The 18,333-nt window shown below is 38.1% G+C and overlaps 1 protein-coding gene across 1 annotated transcript in view; it reads left to right on the top strand.

The window, feature by feature from the left end:
• The first annotated feature begins 4,320 nt into the window (after window positions 1-4,320).
• The window catches only part of cyth1b (cytohesin 1b), a 67,556-nt gene continuing 53,543 nt past the window's right edge, over window positions 4,321-18,333 (top strand). The window contains exon 1 of the mRNA XM_066664229.1: window positions 4,321-4,461. Coding sequence (XP_066520326.1) covers window positions 4,443-4,461 — 19 coding nt within the window. The 5' untranslated portion in view covers window positions 4,321-4,442. The remainder of the gene's footprint in view (window positions 4,462-18,333) is intronic.

Below are 18,333 nucleotides of genomic sequence, written 5' to 3'. Positions count from 1 at the left end.
GGCTCATAGAATATAGTGAGAGAGACATGAAAATGAACATCTCTGAGAATCATTTCATTTGAACATTTTGAACTCTAAGGCCTTTCCTAACTCCAGAGAGATAAGAGATCCAGGTCACATAGCCAGGCTTTGTTGAGAATCCTCTAACTCAACAGTCTTCACTACACATTCTGAGATAAATCCAGAGCACATTGGTCTATCTTATCAAACAAAAATTCCAGAATATATTCCAGAACAAAAACAAAGCAATGGAACCATGGGCATGAGGGAGAAGTTTCTAGGAAAACTTCCTAAAAAGGCCATAGCTACAGCTCACTTACTATATTTCTAATTTATTTAGAATTTTTTCTCTCATTAATCTACTGATTTAGAAAAATGGCATCTTCTTCCCTCAGAATACAGACTTGGTAGACAGACCCCATTGTGGAGCAGGCTGAATGAGTTTATTTGAATGAGTATATTTGTGAGTGAGTGAGTTACAAGCCTACTTGGCTAGATACTTCACAGCAAAAAACCCCTGTACACGATATCAAATGAGCCACTTCCTTCCACCACAAATAACTGAGCACAAATAGAGCACAGTCTTCTTCATAGAGACAAACAACAGCATCACACTCATGGAACCAGCTTCAGTAAAGTGAGCAGGTCAACAGTGCAACAAACAGCCAATTCTAGTCAAAACAGGCAAAGTGTGAGTAGGTGCTCCTTAATAGAAGTCTCTTTAACTGAATTTACCTGTTCGCCTTAAATTGTGCAGCAGCTACATTCTGATGCCTTGTAAAACAACGTAACTGCTGCACAATTAAACTGTGCCTTTTTGTTTTAAATGTTATTTTTAAGTATAAAACCTACATATCTGCACCTCCCCCAGGAAAGTGATTGTATCTTTCTTGGTACACTTACATGGTTTGTACTTTTGTGGATAAAAAATGCAATAGCAAAGTACCTGTTTTTGGTCAGTGTGCGTAAAACAATTTTCTAGTATAAGACTAAATGTAATTTACAATTAACCTTCACTCCTAAAATTTCATTTTAAAAATGATAAAAAATGTGCTCATTAAATTTTATGACTTGTTATAGACCACGACTAGTCATATTACCAAATGGCGGCATGAAGCAGCTGAAATGCCTGGGCATGCGCCCCAATGTGACAATAAAACTAAATGAAAACATAATTTTGAAACAAGGCAATTTACTTGAACATTATTTCAAGCTTTAAGAGGGATGAAATTGTCTGTAAAAAGATCTGTTTCCTAAAAATATAAATAGACAGAAATCACAACAGAGACGTGGGATTGGTATTATTATCAGCTATCACATCCAGGAGGAATTTGCGCTCTCAGTCATAAACCTACTGAAATTCTGTTTATTTTATCGTTTCCCACTCAGAGGGACGGTAAAATGCTCCCTGTGCTCCTCAGCCTGCCAGCAAGTCTGGCCCACTCTCATTATTTCCACTCTGACAAGACTATACAACAGTTTGAATGGAGGAGAATAATATAGAAAAATAAGAATGGGGAAAAATGTGCTGAAATAGCGTAATTGGAGCTCATTCTAAAAGATTGTGTTAAGGGAAGAACAGTAGTACAGATTTGATTTTGATGGCAAGACACATTCAAGAACAATTTATTTGGCAGAATATATTCTACAACTGTGAAAACAGTAGAGAACATTCTAGAAGAATGTGAAATCCAGAGAATGTTCTAGAACAGTCTGAAGGCTGTAGTACACTGTAGAACCTTCCACTAATTCACCACTAACATTGTCCTCTTGATAAAAGTCTGAGTTTGTTAGTGTTCCTCTGAGAACACAAGTGTGTTCTTGTCTTTAGAGAATTAGTCATAGAGAACTGTACAAACAAGGTCTATATTTGTCATGCGATAACTTTAAATTGTGAATTAAGGACCCACATACATTGTCAGTCACTGTCACTGTGGTGGTATATCATTTATTTTACACAGTTCTATAATGAATGATTACAAATGTTCACCTCCCTGGAGAAGAGAATGTAGTGTACATTTAAGAAAACTGGACTTTAAAACCACAGTTTACCTTTAAAGTTACCTTTACACTGTTTGTACCATTAGTGACAATAATATCCCAATACCATACATTATTTTTTCTGAGAGTGTACAGACATTTAGGGTTTAAAGTGTTAATTAATAACACTTAATGTGGCCTCCTGTTAAGGCTTTAATATTTGTACCTTCCAAGAAATCTACCAACATACCGAAAACATGACCTGCCCTTGAATTCTCTGATTACATCAACTACATTTATTGTAATGAATAAAGTATGAGCCCAGTGTAGTGTAAAGGAATCATTGCTGTCTATTCCAACAACCCCTCCAGTGTGTTTTAGGAAATTTCCATTGAAGACATACCTTTCTATCACAAACCAAGATATCAGGAAAATTATACACTGAAAACAATAATAAAACATTTCTGTGCATATCATTTCGCACAGCAGAAAAAAGTTCAAACCCCTGCTACAACAATAAGAGTCCTTGGGCAAGACTCTAAACATTACAATCGCATGCATCTGTAACTTGACTTGGAGCTCTGACCTCTACTCACTTTTATCAGTTTCTCCTCAGCTTTCTGAAGTTCCAGTTTGAGGCTTTAAAAAAATTGTGATGTATGAATATGTGTCTTTATGAAATGTTCCATATTATAACTGAGTGCCTAGTTTTACACACACAGCCTGCGTGTAGCAGACAAAAGCAATTTAACGTCTGTGGAGATACTTAACAAGGAAACTATGTCAAAAATGCACAGTTGGTGCCCAGAAGGGATGTTTTTGTGATTTCTGTGTCGTTTGAAAAAAAGAAACAACATAAAAACATCAAATCCTAAACAGGACAGTTTACTTCTGTGACAGATTTTTACAAAGATTTTCCATTTGTAAGCACTTCATGTGTAATTAGCATTCAAATTTGCTCAAGATTATATTTCGCTAACCAATAACTGCACAAGTTTATGGTTCAATGCAAAGCCTGGGCTGGACGGAAATACAGTACCTTTTTGGAAAAGCTGGATTGGGGATTCAAACCAAATAATCAAACAAAATGAGTAATGATTTTGTGGCTAACTTCAATAAAAATCTAAAAGCAATGTTCCTAAATCTAATATAAAGCCTTTTCATAAGAGCAGATCCTGTTATTACAGCAAAGAAGGGGCAAACTACCATTTTATACCCTTAATTTCAAGAGAAATATTGGGTAAGTTTGGGCCTAACTTTGACTATATAGCATTTGTTAACAATTGTATGTTTTCCAGTGGAATGGACTGAAAAGTTCTAGGCCTAACCGAGACAGACTCAACAGATATATGAAATCAAAAAGACCAAATATGTTTGGGGACAAAAATAAAAAAAAACTTTTCAGTATATTGTTCAACAAATAAATATATTTTATTATGGCTATAAGCACTGCTCTGGCTGTATGCTGATTATCTTCAGGCTGTTCTCAAGAGGTACAATATACTGATGTATTGGGAGGCTTTAATTTTAAAAGGCTGGATTGAAAAAAAAGGGGGAGGAGGGTGGCGAGGAGACATGTTTTTCCCTCGTATGCTATTTCTGAAAGATTTAAAAAGCAATTAAAGGAAAAAGTGGACCAGACCTTGAATTGCATTACAGCCCCACGTTACAAGTGATTCAAAGCACATTTTTACCTCTGTACATAAATGTGAAAGATATACTCTTTAAGTATTCTGCCTTCATTCTCAAAAGCGAATGTGCAAAACTCTGTTTTGAATAGTAGACAACTCCTCAACCGTCAGATAAATGAAAGATAAATAAATGCGGAGAGACCCCTGGTGGGTTGGTTCGGAAGTGCATTTGTGGAGCACACTACACAAACCTATAAATAAACTAATGAATAAATAAATAAATAAATAAATAAATAAAGAGTGCGGTCGTGTCGTAAATCACGTACTGAAGTTCTAAAGACAGGAATTAGTATAATACTGGAGTACTTTTAAAATACTATTTACTGGACTATGCAGAAATGCACAAAACTTCAACCGGAAATATATATTTTAGCTATTTCTGTCGCTACAGTTTGTGAGTAAACCTGACACAACACGCTTTCAAATGTGTGTTGCAGATAAAGGAACTTTTTTCTACCCGTTTTCGTACAGATGCCGCTTTGACCTATTGACGAGCCGTTAATACTCACCAGCGGCTCGCTAATTGGCGGTGGCCTGAAATATTAGCCAACCCCAGAGCTGATGGGCGGGGCTTTCCAGAAAACAGGTGGAAAATATTTACCACGTTGGTCCCCTTTAGCTTCGCACCTGTACAATGAGCCGCTAGATGAAAGAGGATGTGGTGGCCACGTGTAAATGAGAGGGATGTAAGTAGTGTAACACCAAAACAGTTATGTTCACAAGAGGGCGGACCGAATAGGAATACATAACCCAGTCAAACTATAACTGAAGATGGAGACGGACATTTACGGTAAAATTGCGATATATATATATATATATGTTTTTTTCTGAAGCGTGAATTTAGTTAAATGTTTATAATTGAAGTAATTGAATTACTGAACTTTATACTAGTACTTATACTGAACTTTATACATTTTCAGTTTTTGGAGTTTGTCTTGTAACAACAACAACAACAACGCTATGATTTTGTATGCAAACATGGTTCATGATGTAGCTTTTAGTCTCGGTTTCATAGGGTTTCTGTGGGTTTGTAACTGTCAGTTTGGGTTAGTTGACCAATACATTCTAAAATAAAAGTCTTGATTTGTGCAGGCTGTGTTTAAATTGTTGTGAGAAATTATATGAGTAAGAGGAGTATAGTTAAAGAGGATTGTTATGCTAGAGAGAGAGAGAGAGTCTACAGTCTTATATGTCAATATGTAGTATAGGGTACAGAACAGAGGTTTCTGTGCCTCATCTCTTATTCGTATACAAAGAAGCTTTGTGTGCAGATGTTGCTTTGTGGAGACCCATTTCTTTTGTGTGCTTCATAAAGTGTTAGACAACCAGACATTTTGTAACAGGATTTCCTGTCTGAGACATCTACTGAGGTACAAGCACCTTTCTTTTGTGCATTTGTGTATGTGTGTTAATGGAAACATTGTTGAGACATTGAGGATCAGATATGTATTTACATGATTATTAAAATGTCATCAAAAACGTAATATGTTACATGTATTTGAGATGAAACTTAAATGAGCCAGACAGACAGGAAAAAGAAAACGTTTCAAAACGCTTCAACAACAGGAACTCTGAGCACTCCACCCACTTCCACTTCACACATACCGTCAACACCTGATACCTCACTACGGGGCCAAGAGTAATTTACTGTAATTACATACAAGCTCCTTTTCATTATAAACCACAGCATGGTGTGTTATAACACTGACTGTTATGTTTTACTTTTATTTGATAGACTTATTTAGGTTAATGACTCAATTTCCAACATTTATATATCACCACTAATCTATCCATGAGCATCTCCTGAAGGAGAGCTGTGTGCCATTTAAAATAATTGAGCATAAATTGAATATACAATGATCATCCATAAAATTAAAACCACCTGATTGTTTCTACACCCTTTATGCATTGTATCAGCTCCACTGGCCCTATAGGTGAACTTTGTAACTCTAGGTTTACAGGCTGTAGTCCGTCTGTTGTTCCGTCAGTCTTGATTAGCCACTTTTCTCCATGTTCTTCTCCCCACGGTCAGGACCCACACAGAGCAGGTATAATTTGTGTGGTGGACAACTCTCAGTGTTGCAGTGACACTGACGTGGTGGTGTGTCAGTATATGTAGCACTGGATCAAACACAGCATTGCAGTCGGAATTTTCCACCACTGTGACATTCACTGTGCTTTCTATTAAACACACCTTCTTTGATGGTCCACCATGTCAATGTAAAATCAGAGATAGCAGTCTATCTGTTGCTACACACATATATCATCAGGAGAATGCTGGCTGGATATTTTTGGTTTGGTGGATGACTCTTAGGTCCAGCATTGACAATGACGGGAGTAAAAACAGGAACTTCTACCACAACATTGAGTAACATGCCATTACCACATCAGGGTCATAGCGATGCCAAAAATACTCCAAAACTCAAAAAATATTTGCTCTGTGGCGGTCCTCTCAGAACAACAAAGTTCTACACCTGTATGGCAAGAGGAACTATGAGTGTAGGAACAAAGAGGTGGCTTCAATGTTATGGTTGATCAGTATACATATTGTGTCATGAATTTAATACTTTATAAGAGATTTGTGTACCCTGAAACATTAGAATTGTGTGGACCAAATTGTAAAAAAGTATAAAACAGCAGATGGACTTGTAGTGACAAAATCAGCTTTCTTACATTACTCACATTTAAAGTGATTATGCATTAAAATTTGTTTTAAAAGGGATCCTGAGATCTTTGCATGAAACCGTATGCTCCTGTGCAGAAATAACTGGATAAGCGTGATTAGAAATAAGAGTGGCACAGTGGTGCAGCAGGTAGTGTCGCAGTCACACAGCTCCAGGGACTCCGCTCCGGGTGACTGTCAGTGAGGAGTTGGTGTGTTCTCCCTGTGTCCACGTGGGTTTCCTCCAGGTGCTTCAGCTTCCTCCCACAGTCCAAAAACATACGCTGGTAGGTGGATTGGCAACTCAAAAGTGTGTGTGTGTGTGTGTGTGTGTGTGTGTGTGTGTGTGTGTGTGTGTGTGTGTGTGTGTGTGGATAAGCGATTTCAGACAATGAATGAATGAGTAGAAATAAATTTTTCAAAGTGGTAAGAAATGAACAGTAACTAAAAAAATACAGCAACTTAATTTGTTTTCTTTAAATATAGAAGCATTTCACAGAAAGAATTGTCAGTATTGTTATAGTCTGTGCTGATAGCTGATGGATCTGAAATTCTGCTACTTGTGTGTGTGCTGAAATTTAATGTCAAGATATTGTCTTGCTCAAATGTTCATTCACTTTAATAAATATAGTACTTATTTATTGATAAGTCAAGGGATTAGATTATGAACAGTCCAATCTTTAATAACAGTAAGATGATGGTAACTTGTGCCTTTGGACCTTGTGTGGATACATTTTTAAGAACAATGTAGTGTGACTGCACATTAAGTATTATCAAAATAAATGGATACCTTTACCAGGTCACATAACCCCACAATAAAATACAAAGATGCAGAACAATAATATACAGGAAAAACATATATCACGCTGCTCAGTAAGCATGCACAGAAGGCCTTAATAGTTGGTATACTAGAAGTGTAACCATTGCATTATATACTGTATAGTTGAATTGGATGTGATTATTTTTTATTTATTCATTGTCTGTAACCGTTTATCCAGTTCAGGGTCGCAGTGGGTCCGGAGTTTACCCAGAATCCCAAGGCGCAAGGAAGGAACACACCCTGGAGCGAGCGCAATGTGATTATTCATATTAAAATATAGAACCGTATTGCCAGTATGTTCCTTCCTCTCATCAAAAAAATCAAATATCTCTATCTTTCATGATAAAACACTGTTAAAGATGAAACAAACCTGACTGAATCCTAACAAATTAAAGTGGGCGGGGACTATGAAAACACCCTTACATATGACAAGTCTTTTTTTCTTTTAATAGATTATAAATTCTGTAGTATTTATCTAAGCTAAACCATTCTGTCTGGTATGTAAGAATAGTTGGGCAAAATCATCCATCCATCCATCCATTATCTGTAACCGCTTATCCAATTTAGGGTCGCGGGAGGTCCAGAGCCTACCTGGAATCATCGGGCGCAAGGCGGGAATACACCCTGGAGGGGGCGCCAGTCCTTCACAGGGCAACACACACACTCACACATTCACTCACACACTCACACCTACGGACACTTGAGTCGCCAATCCACCTACCAACGTGTGTTTTTGGACTGTGGGAGGAAACTGGAGCACCCGGAGGAAACCCATGCGGACACTGGGAGAACACACCAACTCCTCACAGACAGTCAACTGGAGCGGGAATCGAACCCATAACCTCCAGGTCCCTGGAGCTGTGTGACTGCGACTTTTTCAAACTCAGTTTTTGGAAAATATTGAAATTGTGAGGTCTCTTCTGTAAAATAAAGAAAATAGTAAAACAACTTAAATACGTAAGAGTGGACCTTGCATCGAATCTGAGAATGCATGTATTTTGTGTAATATAGGTCTATTATGTCGTAATGCAAAACCACATAATGTAACGTATTATTAAATGTATGCATTGATACACCTCTAGTATGAACTGTGGCAGCTGGCAGCAGGAGAGCCTGAGGCTGGTTTGATGTTGGTGTGGTTATGCAGGAGTTGATGCAGGTGACTGAGGTCTCTTATAGCTAGAGCTCTTGCAGCTGCAGACGTGGCAATATGTCGCATCCAGGAAAGAGCAGAACTACACAGGAAACCTCTGAGTGTGTCCTCAGTTCACCTCCTCTCTGCACTCCATTCTCCTGCTTTGCTGTCACTTCAGTGACCGGGTGGTTTTCTCTGGCTTTCTCTGTCAAAGCTTTACATTTAGGCATTTTTTGTTTGTTTGTTTGCTTTGCTTTTTACAATGATGCTGTTGTAGCATTTGTTCTTGTTACTGTATTAGTTTAGTGTTCACTCAAATCCTCACAAATATCGGACAAAATGTTTTTACATGACTCATGTTTTACACAAACAGTGATGACTGGTTGAATAATTCGTACTAAACCAGAACCGCTTTTAGTAACCTTATCTTGTGTTTGTAATATGATAATTATACTTTTACTGAAAGCATGGTTGTAGTTGATATCAGTTTTGTGAAAATGATAAAGTGACTCATACAGGAACAGAAAGATGTAGGCTTCATTGCATCTTTTGGTCTACCACAGCAACATAAGCTTTTTCAGCTTGTTCTCAGATCCTCTCAGACACTATAAAGAACACAAACAGAGTAATGCTCTCACACGTAATGTGATTGATTTTTAGAAAATACATATTTGTAGAAAATGTCTTGTTGGGACTTAGAGATGTAATCAAATCTTGTACTTTTTCAGTATGCTCAGTAGGGGGGGAACTAGGCCACAAAATCTAAGAGTACTCCACTATATAAATACTTGGAAACATTACAAGAACATGTTACAAATTAATACAGTACTAATTGACAACTCATGGACAGATAGTAGAGTGTGTACAGTGCATGGATAGAGAAAGAGCAAGAGAGAGAGAGAGAGAGAGAGAGAGAGAGAGAGAGGGAGGTTTGGCCAGTTGGCATGGCGACAGTGAGTCTGAGGCAGGGAATAGGGGTGAGAGTGTGCAGGTCACTGAGGGTTTCTGAGAGCCTCTTGTACTGAATATAGCACAAGTACTCTTAATATGAGAGTTTGTACTTTAATGAGCTGTGAGGATAGTAGGAAAGGCCTGAGGGAGAGACTGTGCTGTATATTCTATAACAGGGACCTTAGGAATAAATTATTTATCATGAGAAAGAAATGGAGGCCCATAGGAAAACAAAACCTAATTTTGTTCCAAGCAAGTCTCTGAAAATATCTGAGTTTATATATCTGAAAAAATATATGAATTTCTCACACCACTCACAGAAGTGTTCAGGGACTTTATGCAGGTTTTAGAAGCAAGGGCCAAAAATACATGCAGCTGCTCGGGGTAACATTGTTGTTATATCAGTATTGGTCTGTGGGCCGTGTACCTTTCATTAATAAAATCTACAATCTCTGGTACTGTTGATAACATTCAACATAGGGAAATGGGTCATTCTCCGTTTTCTATTGCAGGATTAGAAATGGAAAACCAATTAACTAAAGGTATACGGACCAGTATTGTATACCATTTGCAATAGAAATGCCTATCTTTCTTTTTAAGTCAATTATTTCTCCATAGATATTTATGATAACATGCTGTCGTTGACCCACACAGGGCAACTTGTTTCCCCCTTAGTAGTGACCTGAGGGCCACCAGTGGATGCATTGTGGCCCATGACCAAGTGTTTATATATTTTTTTACTTATTTCTGAATTCTCTGTGAAGCAGAGGCCTTGTGTGAAAGCTGTCATTCCCTGCTGTGTGAGCTGATGAGGTCACTGTACTGGGGATGTGAGAAATAAACAGACCAATGTGAAAGATGATAGAGGGGTGTCTTTAGATAAACCAACCCCCTGCTCACTTTCACACTCAGAGTAGTGCTTGTACCTTTTCATGTTGCTGGTTGACAGGTGTTATATTTTCCTAAAGCCAAAACCACTGCAAATTTTCTTTTGTTACTACTCTGTGAGGCAGAATTAAAGGGGCAACCTGTCAGTAGTGAACAATATTTATGAAAGTGGTTAAGTATTATTTTAACATTTTCTCATGGGGCAGTCATGTTTAATGTAGGTTTAGTATAAAATCTCTGACACGTCACAAGGTGACTAATAACGGTGGTGCAGCAGGTAGTGTCGCAATCACACAGCTCCAGGGACCTGGAGGTTATGGGTTCAATTCCCGCTCCGGGTGACTGTCTGTGAGGAGTTGGTGTGTTCTCCCTGTGTCCGCGTGGGTTTCCTCCGGGTGCTCCGGTTTCCTCCCACAGTCAAAAAACACACGTTGGTAGGTGGATTGGCGACTCAAAAGTGTCCGTAGGTGTGAGTGTGTGGATGAATGTGTGTGTGTTGCCCTGTGAAGGAGTGGCGCCCCCTCCAGGGTGTATTCCCACCCTGCGCCCAATGATTCCAGGTAGGCTCTGGACCCACCATGACCCTGAACTGGATAAGCGCTTACAGATAATGAATGAATGAATGATTAAAATAGCTGCATTGACCTTTCAGCAGCCATGACACCCAAAGTGACTGATGTGATTTAGATAGTTAATTCATTAATAATAACACAAACACGAATGATAAGATTAAATATGTGGTCACTGGTCTTCTGCTTTTTGTTTCATATTGCCTTGTGACAAGTTTGACACATTAATAAAGCTATTATTACCTCATGTGCACACTATCATATGTGAAAATAAACCATTTTTTTCTGTTAGAGTAATCGCATGATTTTCAGCTTATTCAATCTCCACCTCCAGCCCTCCAGATCTCCATCTTCAGAGTGCTAGGGGTGGGGGTTATACCTCTCTACCCAATACCTGGGCTTGTATTTAGTTTGTGTAAAATTACTGATGGTGGCTTGAAGGTCGTTGTTCAATTTATCACACACCTACAAAATTCACCTAATTAAATGACAGATGAGTTTAGGTAAATCCTAACAAATACAAAATAAATTGGCAACTGACTGTATTTATAGCACATAGAGTTTGCTGTGCTTTTATAACAGACAATGTGTACATTCAACACCTCTGTTTTCATTTTATTGAGCAGGAGTGACAAAACCTCTGGAACCCACATCATTATAGATTTCTTGCTGCCTATTTGTCATTTACATGTTTGGAATCACTTCACAGGTTTCTCTTCCTTTTCTTCTTCTAAACGTCCCTTCCTTACTGATAGTTCCTACACTAATCTTTAGCCACAGAAAGAGAAATAACTTCAAACATATGATATGTTATTATGATAAGACACTGGTAGAAACAGCAGGCAGGCGGGTAGAAACCAGACCAGCAACAACCAACACAAAGGGCCCTGATCATAAAGATAACCAGCTCGAATATTTACGTCTTTCAAAACAAACCCAGTTTCAGTTTTAGCAGGATTTCTTGTTTCTTTGATGCACATAGAACTCTGTGTAAATTAAAGGGAAATTCCACTGATTTTCTTTCTTGACAGACATGTTTTTCAGTTAAGGATGAGCTATGAATCTTTTCTACATTGAAATCATGGTTTGACAAAGTGCAATTATCAAATCAAAAGGGCTGCAATACTGATGATTTCTTTCAATGGTATCTCAATTTTTTTTCAGCGGAATTTTAACCTAATAACATTGGAAAAAGCTGTAAAACTTTATCTAGACTTTTTTTATGAAATACAAGCACATTTTAAAACCAAATTATCCCTATTTTCTCCCCAGTCATTATCTGTCACCAATTACCTACACAGCAAATTCACCAGTGTTAAATCAACACCATTAGTGTAAAAATGTAAACTTGTCAACACTCTCAGTGTTAATTTAACACTAATATTGTTGATTTAACACTGGTGAATTTGCTGTGTACATACTGGTCTTCCCCAATCAAACACACAGTGTCACAAAACCTTCTGGAAAAAGCGAAGCACAAGCAACTTCTGGAACTTATTGTCGATTTTTAGTTTACCAAATCATTTGAGCACAGCAGCTGTTCTTCACATTGTTTAAACATTTTATGATGAATGAACCAAGAGAAATGTTCCAAAATTAATTGGAAAATTTTTTTTTATATTGATTTCCATTGAAATAAAATTAGTTAAGTTATTTTTTTTCCTTCTCTTGTAAAGTTACTATTTTGGAGAAAAATGTTTTTCATTGGAAAGCGATAATATGAAACCAACCACCGCTTCATTAAGAACTACTTCTAAACCATGCCACTGACAGCCCAACATGCTACCTTGAGTCACTCAGTGAAGTGTGGGAACACACCTCACTCCATCACAGGGCACCACACACTCACATGTTCACTCACACACTCATACCGAGTGTCTCACTTCTCAGTCGCCAATCTACCTAACGTTGTGTTTTTTGGACTGTGGGCAGAAGCCAGAGCACCCAGAGGAAACCCACGTGGACTCAGGGAGAACACACCAAACTCCTCACAGACAGTATTTTTAAACTATTTTTTAACACACTCATTTTGAAATGTGTATTCAGCTCTTTCTGCTTTGAGTCAGAAATACATCTTTTCAATATTGCTATCTTTAAAAATCAAATATAAAACTTATGATTTTAAGCAACAAATGCTATTTGGCTTGCACAGTCTCCACTGTAGTTTAATCAAAGCCAAGTGCCTGCGAGGGAATGTATTATGTACCTCTTATATGCTCTTGAGATATGACTCATGGAAAAGCTTTGAAATTTTAAAACAGATGTGTTGTTAAGGTTTTAATAGCTTTGCTCAGATAGGCATCCATACCTCATTAACACTCTACACTCTCAAAAATAAAAGCACTAAAATCCGATACCAAGAACTATTTCAAAAATACAAAACGTAATCTTTATTGTCTCAGATATTTTCAGAGCTAGGGTGAAAAATTCCTTAATTAAATGAACAAAATAGCACATAAAAAATAAGTAAAACAGATGGTGCAACTCACTAAGAATACAATGTGAGACTAAAAACATCTGGACATTATTCTGCTCCAGTAGTTTCTAGCCTTTCAGTCTCACTCTGACAAGGTGTACTGAGGTGAAAGCAAAACAAAGTCACATATAACCCTGACAGAAGTTATTGGTGAATTGCATCAGTGCTGCTATGGCCCCTGACAAGAGTTTGCCTTCACTGTAACTGTATCATCACACTCTTCACAAAAACACATTGTTTCTGAAATGTTTTCATTGACTTCTTCAGCCTATATTTACTTCACCAAGGTATTGTTCTCCAGAGAACAGTTCCACTGCTCCACAGCCCAAAGCTTGGTGGCATTATGCATGCTCTAGCACCCTTAGGCTCATGGGCAGCCACTGTTCAGGTTATACAAGCTCATGTGCCCTGCTGGACACCTGTAAACATTTAGAGAGTGTCTTCTCACTTCTGGACATGTGATACACATACTAGAATATCTGCTGGCAGAAAGCATGATATCAGTCATGTTACTCAGCTGAGGAAACATTTACTTTACAAGCTTTTACTGATGTAGTACTCGAGTCGGGTCTTGGTTTTGGAAATCAGTCTTCAATTTAGCAATGAATTAACAGACTTGTTGTTGTCGCAACATCATTTTTACATGGTCTTATCACTTTCTCAGGGTAAGGTGGACTGTAATTGCTCTAGAGGCCAGCTGGATGCAGTGCCTCTGTCTGATGTCTTTGGAATCTAATTTCTGTCATCACTGAACAAAAAAATACATTCAGACAGAATAAAGCTGCCCTATCTGCACTTAAATTGGCGAACAGGTATAAACAAGTCACTGCTCATCTCGCTTAGCCTCCAGTGAATGAACATGGTTTATTTTCAGCAGTCTAATGATGCATTAATGTGTATTTTCACAAATCTGAGTATCCTCTGGAGTGTTAACCTCTGTATGTTTATACACAGAATTGTTTTTTGAAGAAGCATTCAGTTCAATGTCAGTTCTGTCTCATTTCAATAAAAGAAACACTGGGTACTAGTGTTGGGCGGTTGGCACTGAAAACGTTTATTTTTGTTATGATATGAATTTTTCTTATAAAGGCCACACTGGTTTAAAAAGCCTAACCATGTGCAGAACGCAGTGGTAAATTGTTTCACAGGGTGGTTATTCATTGCTGTGTCACTAAACACGTATGGAACAGAGTGCAAGTATTAGTGGAGTTGTTGAGCGTGGTGAAAATGGACAGGGGAAGTTCTGAACGAGAAGTTGTACCAGACATTGAGGTAGAAGATCATGACCCTGAAGATCTTTTGCCACAAAGGGGCCGTGTCTGTTGTCTGGAGGTACTTTGGGTTTAAAAGTTCGGACATGGACCAAACAAATATTTACTGCAAATGCTGTCGAGCTAAAGTATAAATAGTATTATTGTTGGGAGTTGCACATTGTTGCTATTTATAATTATTGTTATTATTTATTTGTTTAAATATTGTTATTTAATGATGATATTTAGGACTTCTTCAGTGAATTACAACCAAGAATAAACAGCACTGGCTACTTTATATCTAAATACCACTTATTTGTTTAAATATGTTGTAAATTAATGAAGATAAAGTTTTCTAAAACAAAAACAAATCAAACAAAACTGGTGAGAGATTGATAACTTTAACAGAGTGTAGCTAGTTTACGTAAGTTGTGAAAATTAGCCTATAGTTTTGAAGTTGTCTGAAAAATATGTTAAATAAAAGTTTCAACGTTTTCACTGCAACTGTCATGCCATATGATTCCTTCACTAGTTTAGTGCCACCCTCTAAAAACTGATTGTGACTGTGGGGCCATGCAGACCTGTATTACATGTAACACTAATGTGGAAATGTTTTTTTATTTTTTGTACAATGTACAATTGTCATAACAGTGGATTAGGGTACTCTTAACCACTCTACTGCAGGAATTCTCCTCACAATCAATGTGGTTAACACATCATGCATGGAAAAAAAAAAAGTAAAATATCCTGAAACTGATATAATATTGAAAAATACTGTGATACAGGATTTTGGTCATTCCCCCCAGCACTACTGGGAACCATGGTAATTCTTCATTGAGATGTTTGTACAGATTCCTACTGGCTGCCATTAGACTCCAGAGATCATTTAATGTTCCTTCATTGTTATCCTTGGGCATTTAGAAAAGGTGAAAACTATGCAGGATATCTGTAGTTTGCGGAGGTGCAGATCACTGCACACTGCGCTATACTGGCTGCAAACAGGGAGCGGGGAAGTGAGAGGTGCTAGATTTTTGTAAATGTGCAAAAATCTTTGGACAACCCTTATATTTAGAGAACTCAGTTACTTGAAGGTGCACCCATTGTAGACACAGATGTGGTAATGCATTCACTAGGGCTCCATCCAGTAGCTTTTGGATGAGTTGGAGTGGGTTTTTTATGTTCCAGATTTAATCATCCAGCAGTACCTGATCGCTCTAATGTTTGTGTGGCTGAATGCCATCAAATCCTTTCAGAAATATTCAAATATACAGAGCTATCCAAGAAGCGCTGAGGTTATTGCTGCAGCAAAATGTTGCCAACTACTAATTAATGTCATTGATTTCATAAGACATGTGGATGCATATTATGCACAAACACTTGGCCCATGTGGTGTATTTCACCTTCTGCTGATCTATTTTAGCAGATATCTTGATGTCATGTGTTTTTTATTTATTTATTTTTTTAATAGCTGCCACCTTGGCTAAAGGCTGGCTGGAAAGAATGGCCACATTGAGTAAGGTGGTTAAGAAAGATGAAATAAATAATAATTAGGTTATAGTTGCTGTATATAAATAGAAAACTGTCTCATAAAAAGGATATTGATGGTGCAATGTGCAGCAGTAAGAGTGTGGGATGAAAGAGTAGGAAGGGAGTGACCCACTGCATGAAGAGCAGATACAATTCAGTTTAGGAGGGATCTGGAAAGTTCTGGGTGGGTTTTCCAGCAGGATCTCACATATCTGTGTCCTGAGTTTCCAAACCACACACTTACAGCATAATGACGTAATTTATAACCCTAAAGTTGGAATGGCTGTCTTTAGCACTAATCATGCTGGTTCAATGCAGGGAGGTGGTTAAATGTGTACCACAAATTTGATCCATGAATTTCACCAAGTTCAAATCTGAAATATCTGTAATTTTTATAAGAGTAAACCACCCTCTGTCAATTGTTACTTCAGACTCCCCCAGTAACTGCAGTTCTGTTCAAATCAACCTTACAATGACCTAATAAACAAACCTGGTAATGGATATGGCCAAGTACTGGTTTGTTATTGTTATTAAATGTGGAGCCCAGTAATGCTAATATGAATATCCAGGCAAGGATATTATATTTGTGGAAATTAAAAAGATATTTTATAATGTACAACTCCACTGTTATGTATCTCCTCTGGTAAAAATCTCTCTTTAAAAAGAGATTACAGAAAGCTTCTCAGGTAAAAGTAATATAACTCATGAAGTATATGTTTATGTAATTTAAAAACGAGTAACGACATAAAAGAAGCCTCCTAGAATAAAACTTATATAGATTATATAGCACGATATGTAATTTGAACATAGTAGTATATGATAAGTTACACTTTACAGCATTTTGTAGAAGGTTTTCTCAAGAGCAGCTTATAATTTTAATCCTACTGCAGTGGTAAGTGAATTATGTATTTGGAGTTTTCATGAGGGGGTGGCACGGTAGCACAGCAGGTAGTGTTGCAGTCAAACAGCTCCAGGGACCTGGAGGTTGTGAGTTTGATTACCGCTCCGGGTGACTGTCTGTGAGGAGTTTGGTGTGTTCTCCCCGTGTCCGTGTGTGTTTCCTCCAGGTGCTCTGGTTTCCTCCCACTGTCTAAAAACACACGTTGGTAGGTGGATTGGCGACTCAAAAGTGTCTGTAGATGTGAGTGTGTGTGTTGCCCTGTGAAGGACTGGCGCCCCATCCAGGGTGTATTCCCACCTTGCGCTCAATGATTCCAGTTAGGCTCTGGACCCCCCGCGACCCTGAACTGGATAAGCGCTTACAGATAATGAATGAGTTTGCATGAAGACTCATTGTTGGTGTGATTTATTGGATTTCATTTTATCAAATTGTTGCAGTTTTTTTGACTGTCTGTGAGGAGTTTGGTGTGTTCTCAGCCGTTCTCAGTGTCTGAAAACCCACGTTGGTAGGTTGATTGGCGACTCAAAAGTGTCCGTAGGTGTAAGTGTGTGAGTGAATATGTGAGTGTGTGTGTCACCCTGTGAAGGACTGCCGCCCCTTTGCGAGGTGTGTTCCTGCTTTGCACCCAGTGATTCCAGGCCGGCTCCGGACCCACCGTGACCCTGAACTGGATAAGCAGATACAGACAATGAATGAATGAATGATTCTTGACTTGTTTTCCACAAAATAGGCTTACATAGACAACTGTTTAAAATTGCCAGTTTGGCCCATTAAAGTACAAATGTTGGCTGAAAATACAATATTTTACATGCTTTTGTTTTAGCCCAAACTATGTGAACTTTGGATATTAAAAATAAATATAAAATAACCTAATAAGGCAGCATGGTTGTCGCAATCACACAGCTCCAGGGACCTGGAGGTTGTGGGTTCGATTCCCGCTCCGGGTGACTGTCTGTGAGGAGTTGGTGTGTTCTCACCGGGTGCTCCGGTTTCCTCCCACAGTCCAAAAACACACGTTGGTAGGTGGCTTGGTGACTCAAAAGTGTCCGTAGGTGTGAGTGTTTGCGTATGTTGCCCTGTGAAGGACTGGCGCCCCCTCAAGAGTGTGTTCCTGCCTTGCGCCCAATGATTCCAGGTAGGCTCTGGACCCACCGCGACCCTAAACTGGATAAGCGCTTACAGATAATGAATGAATGAATTAATAACCTAATAAAGTGGGATAGTTTGCCTGTAAATAAAACAGAACCACCGTAAAGAAACTGAAGGCACTGCTTTGAAGACATATGTGGACATTAAAACATCAGGAATATATCATTATATATTTGATCTAATATAAAATGTTGTAATTCAACAGTGTGCATTAATATAGAGATACAGATTCCACTGATAAGTCTTGGTGGTTGTTTGATTTTTTTATTAAATATGTATTACCGTGCATGTATAGTAAGAGGCTTCCCTCTTCTGTGTATATTTAGATCTATGG

Source organism: Hoplias malabaricus, chromosome 3 (genome assembly GCF_029633855.1).
Source record: "Hoplias malabaricus isolate fHopMal1 chromosome 3, fHopMal1.hap1, whole genome shotgun sequence".
Classification (NCBI taxonomy): Eukaryota; Metazoa; Chordata; class Actinopteri; order Characiformes; family Erythrinidae; genus Hoplias; species Hoplias malabaricus.
This window is presented reverse-complemented; position numbering and strand designations above follow the sequence as displayed.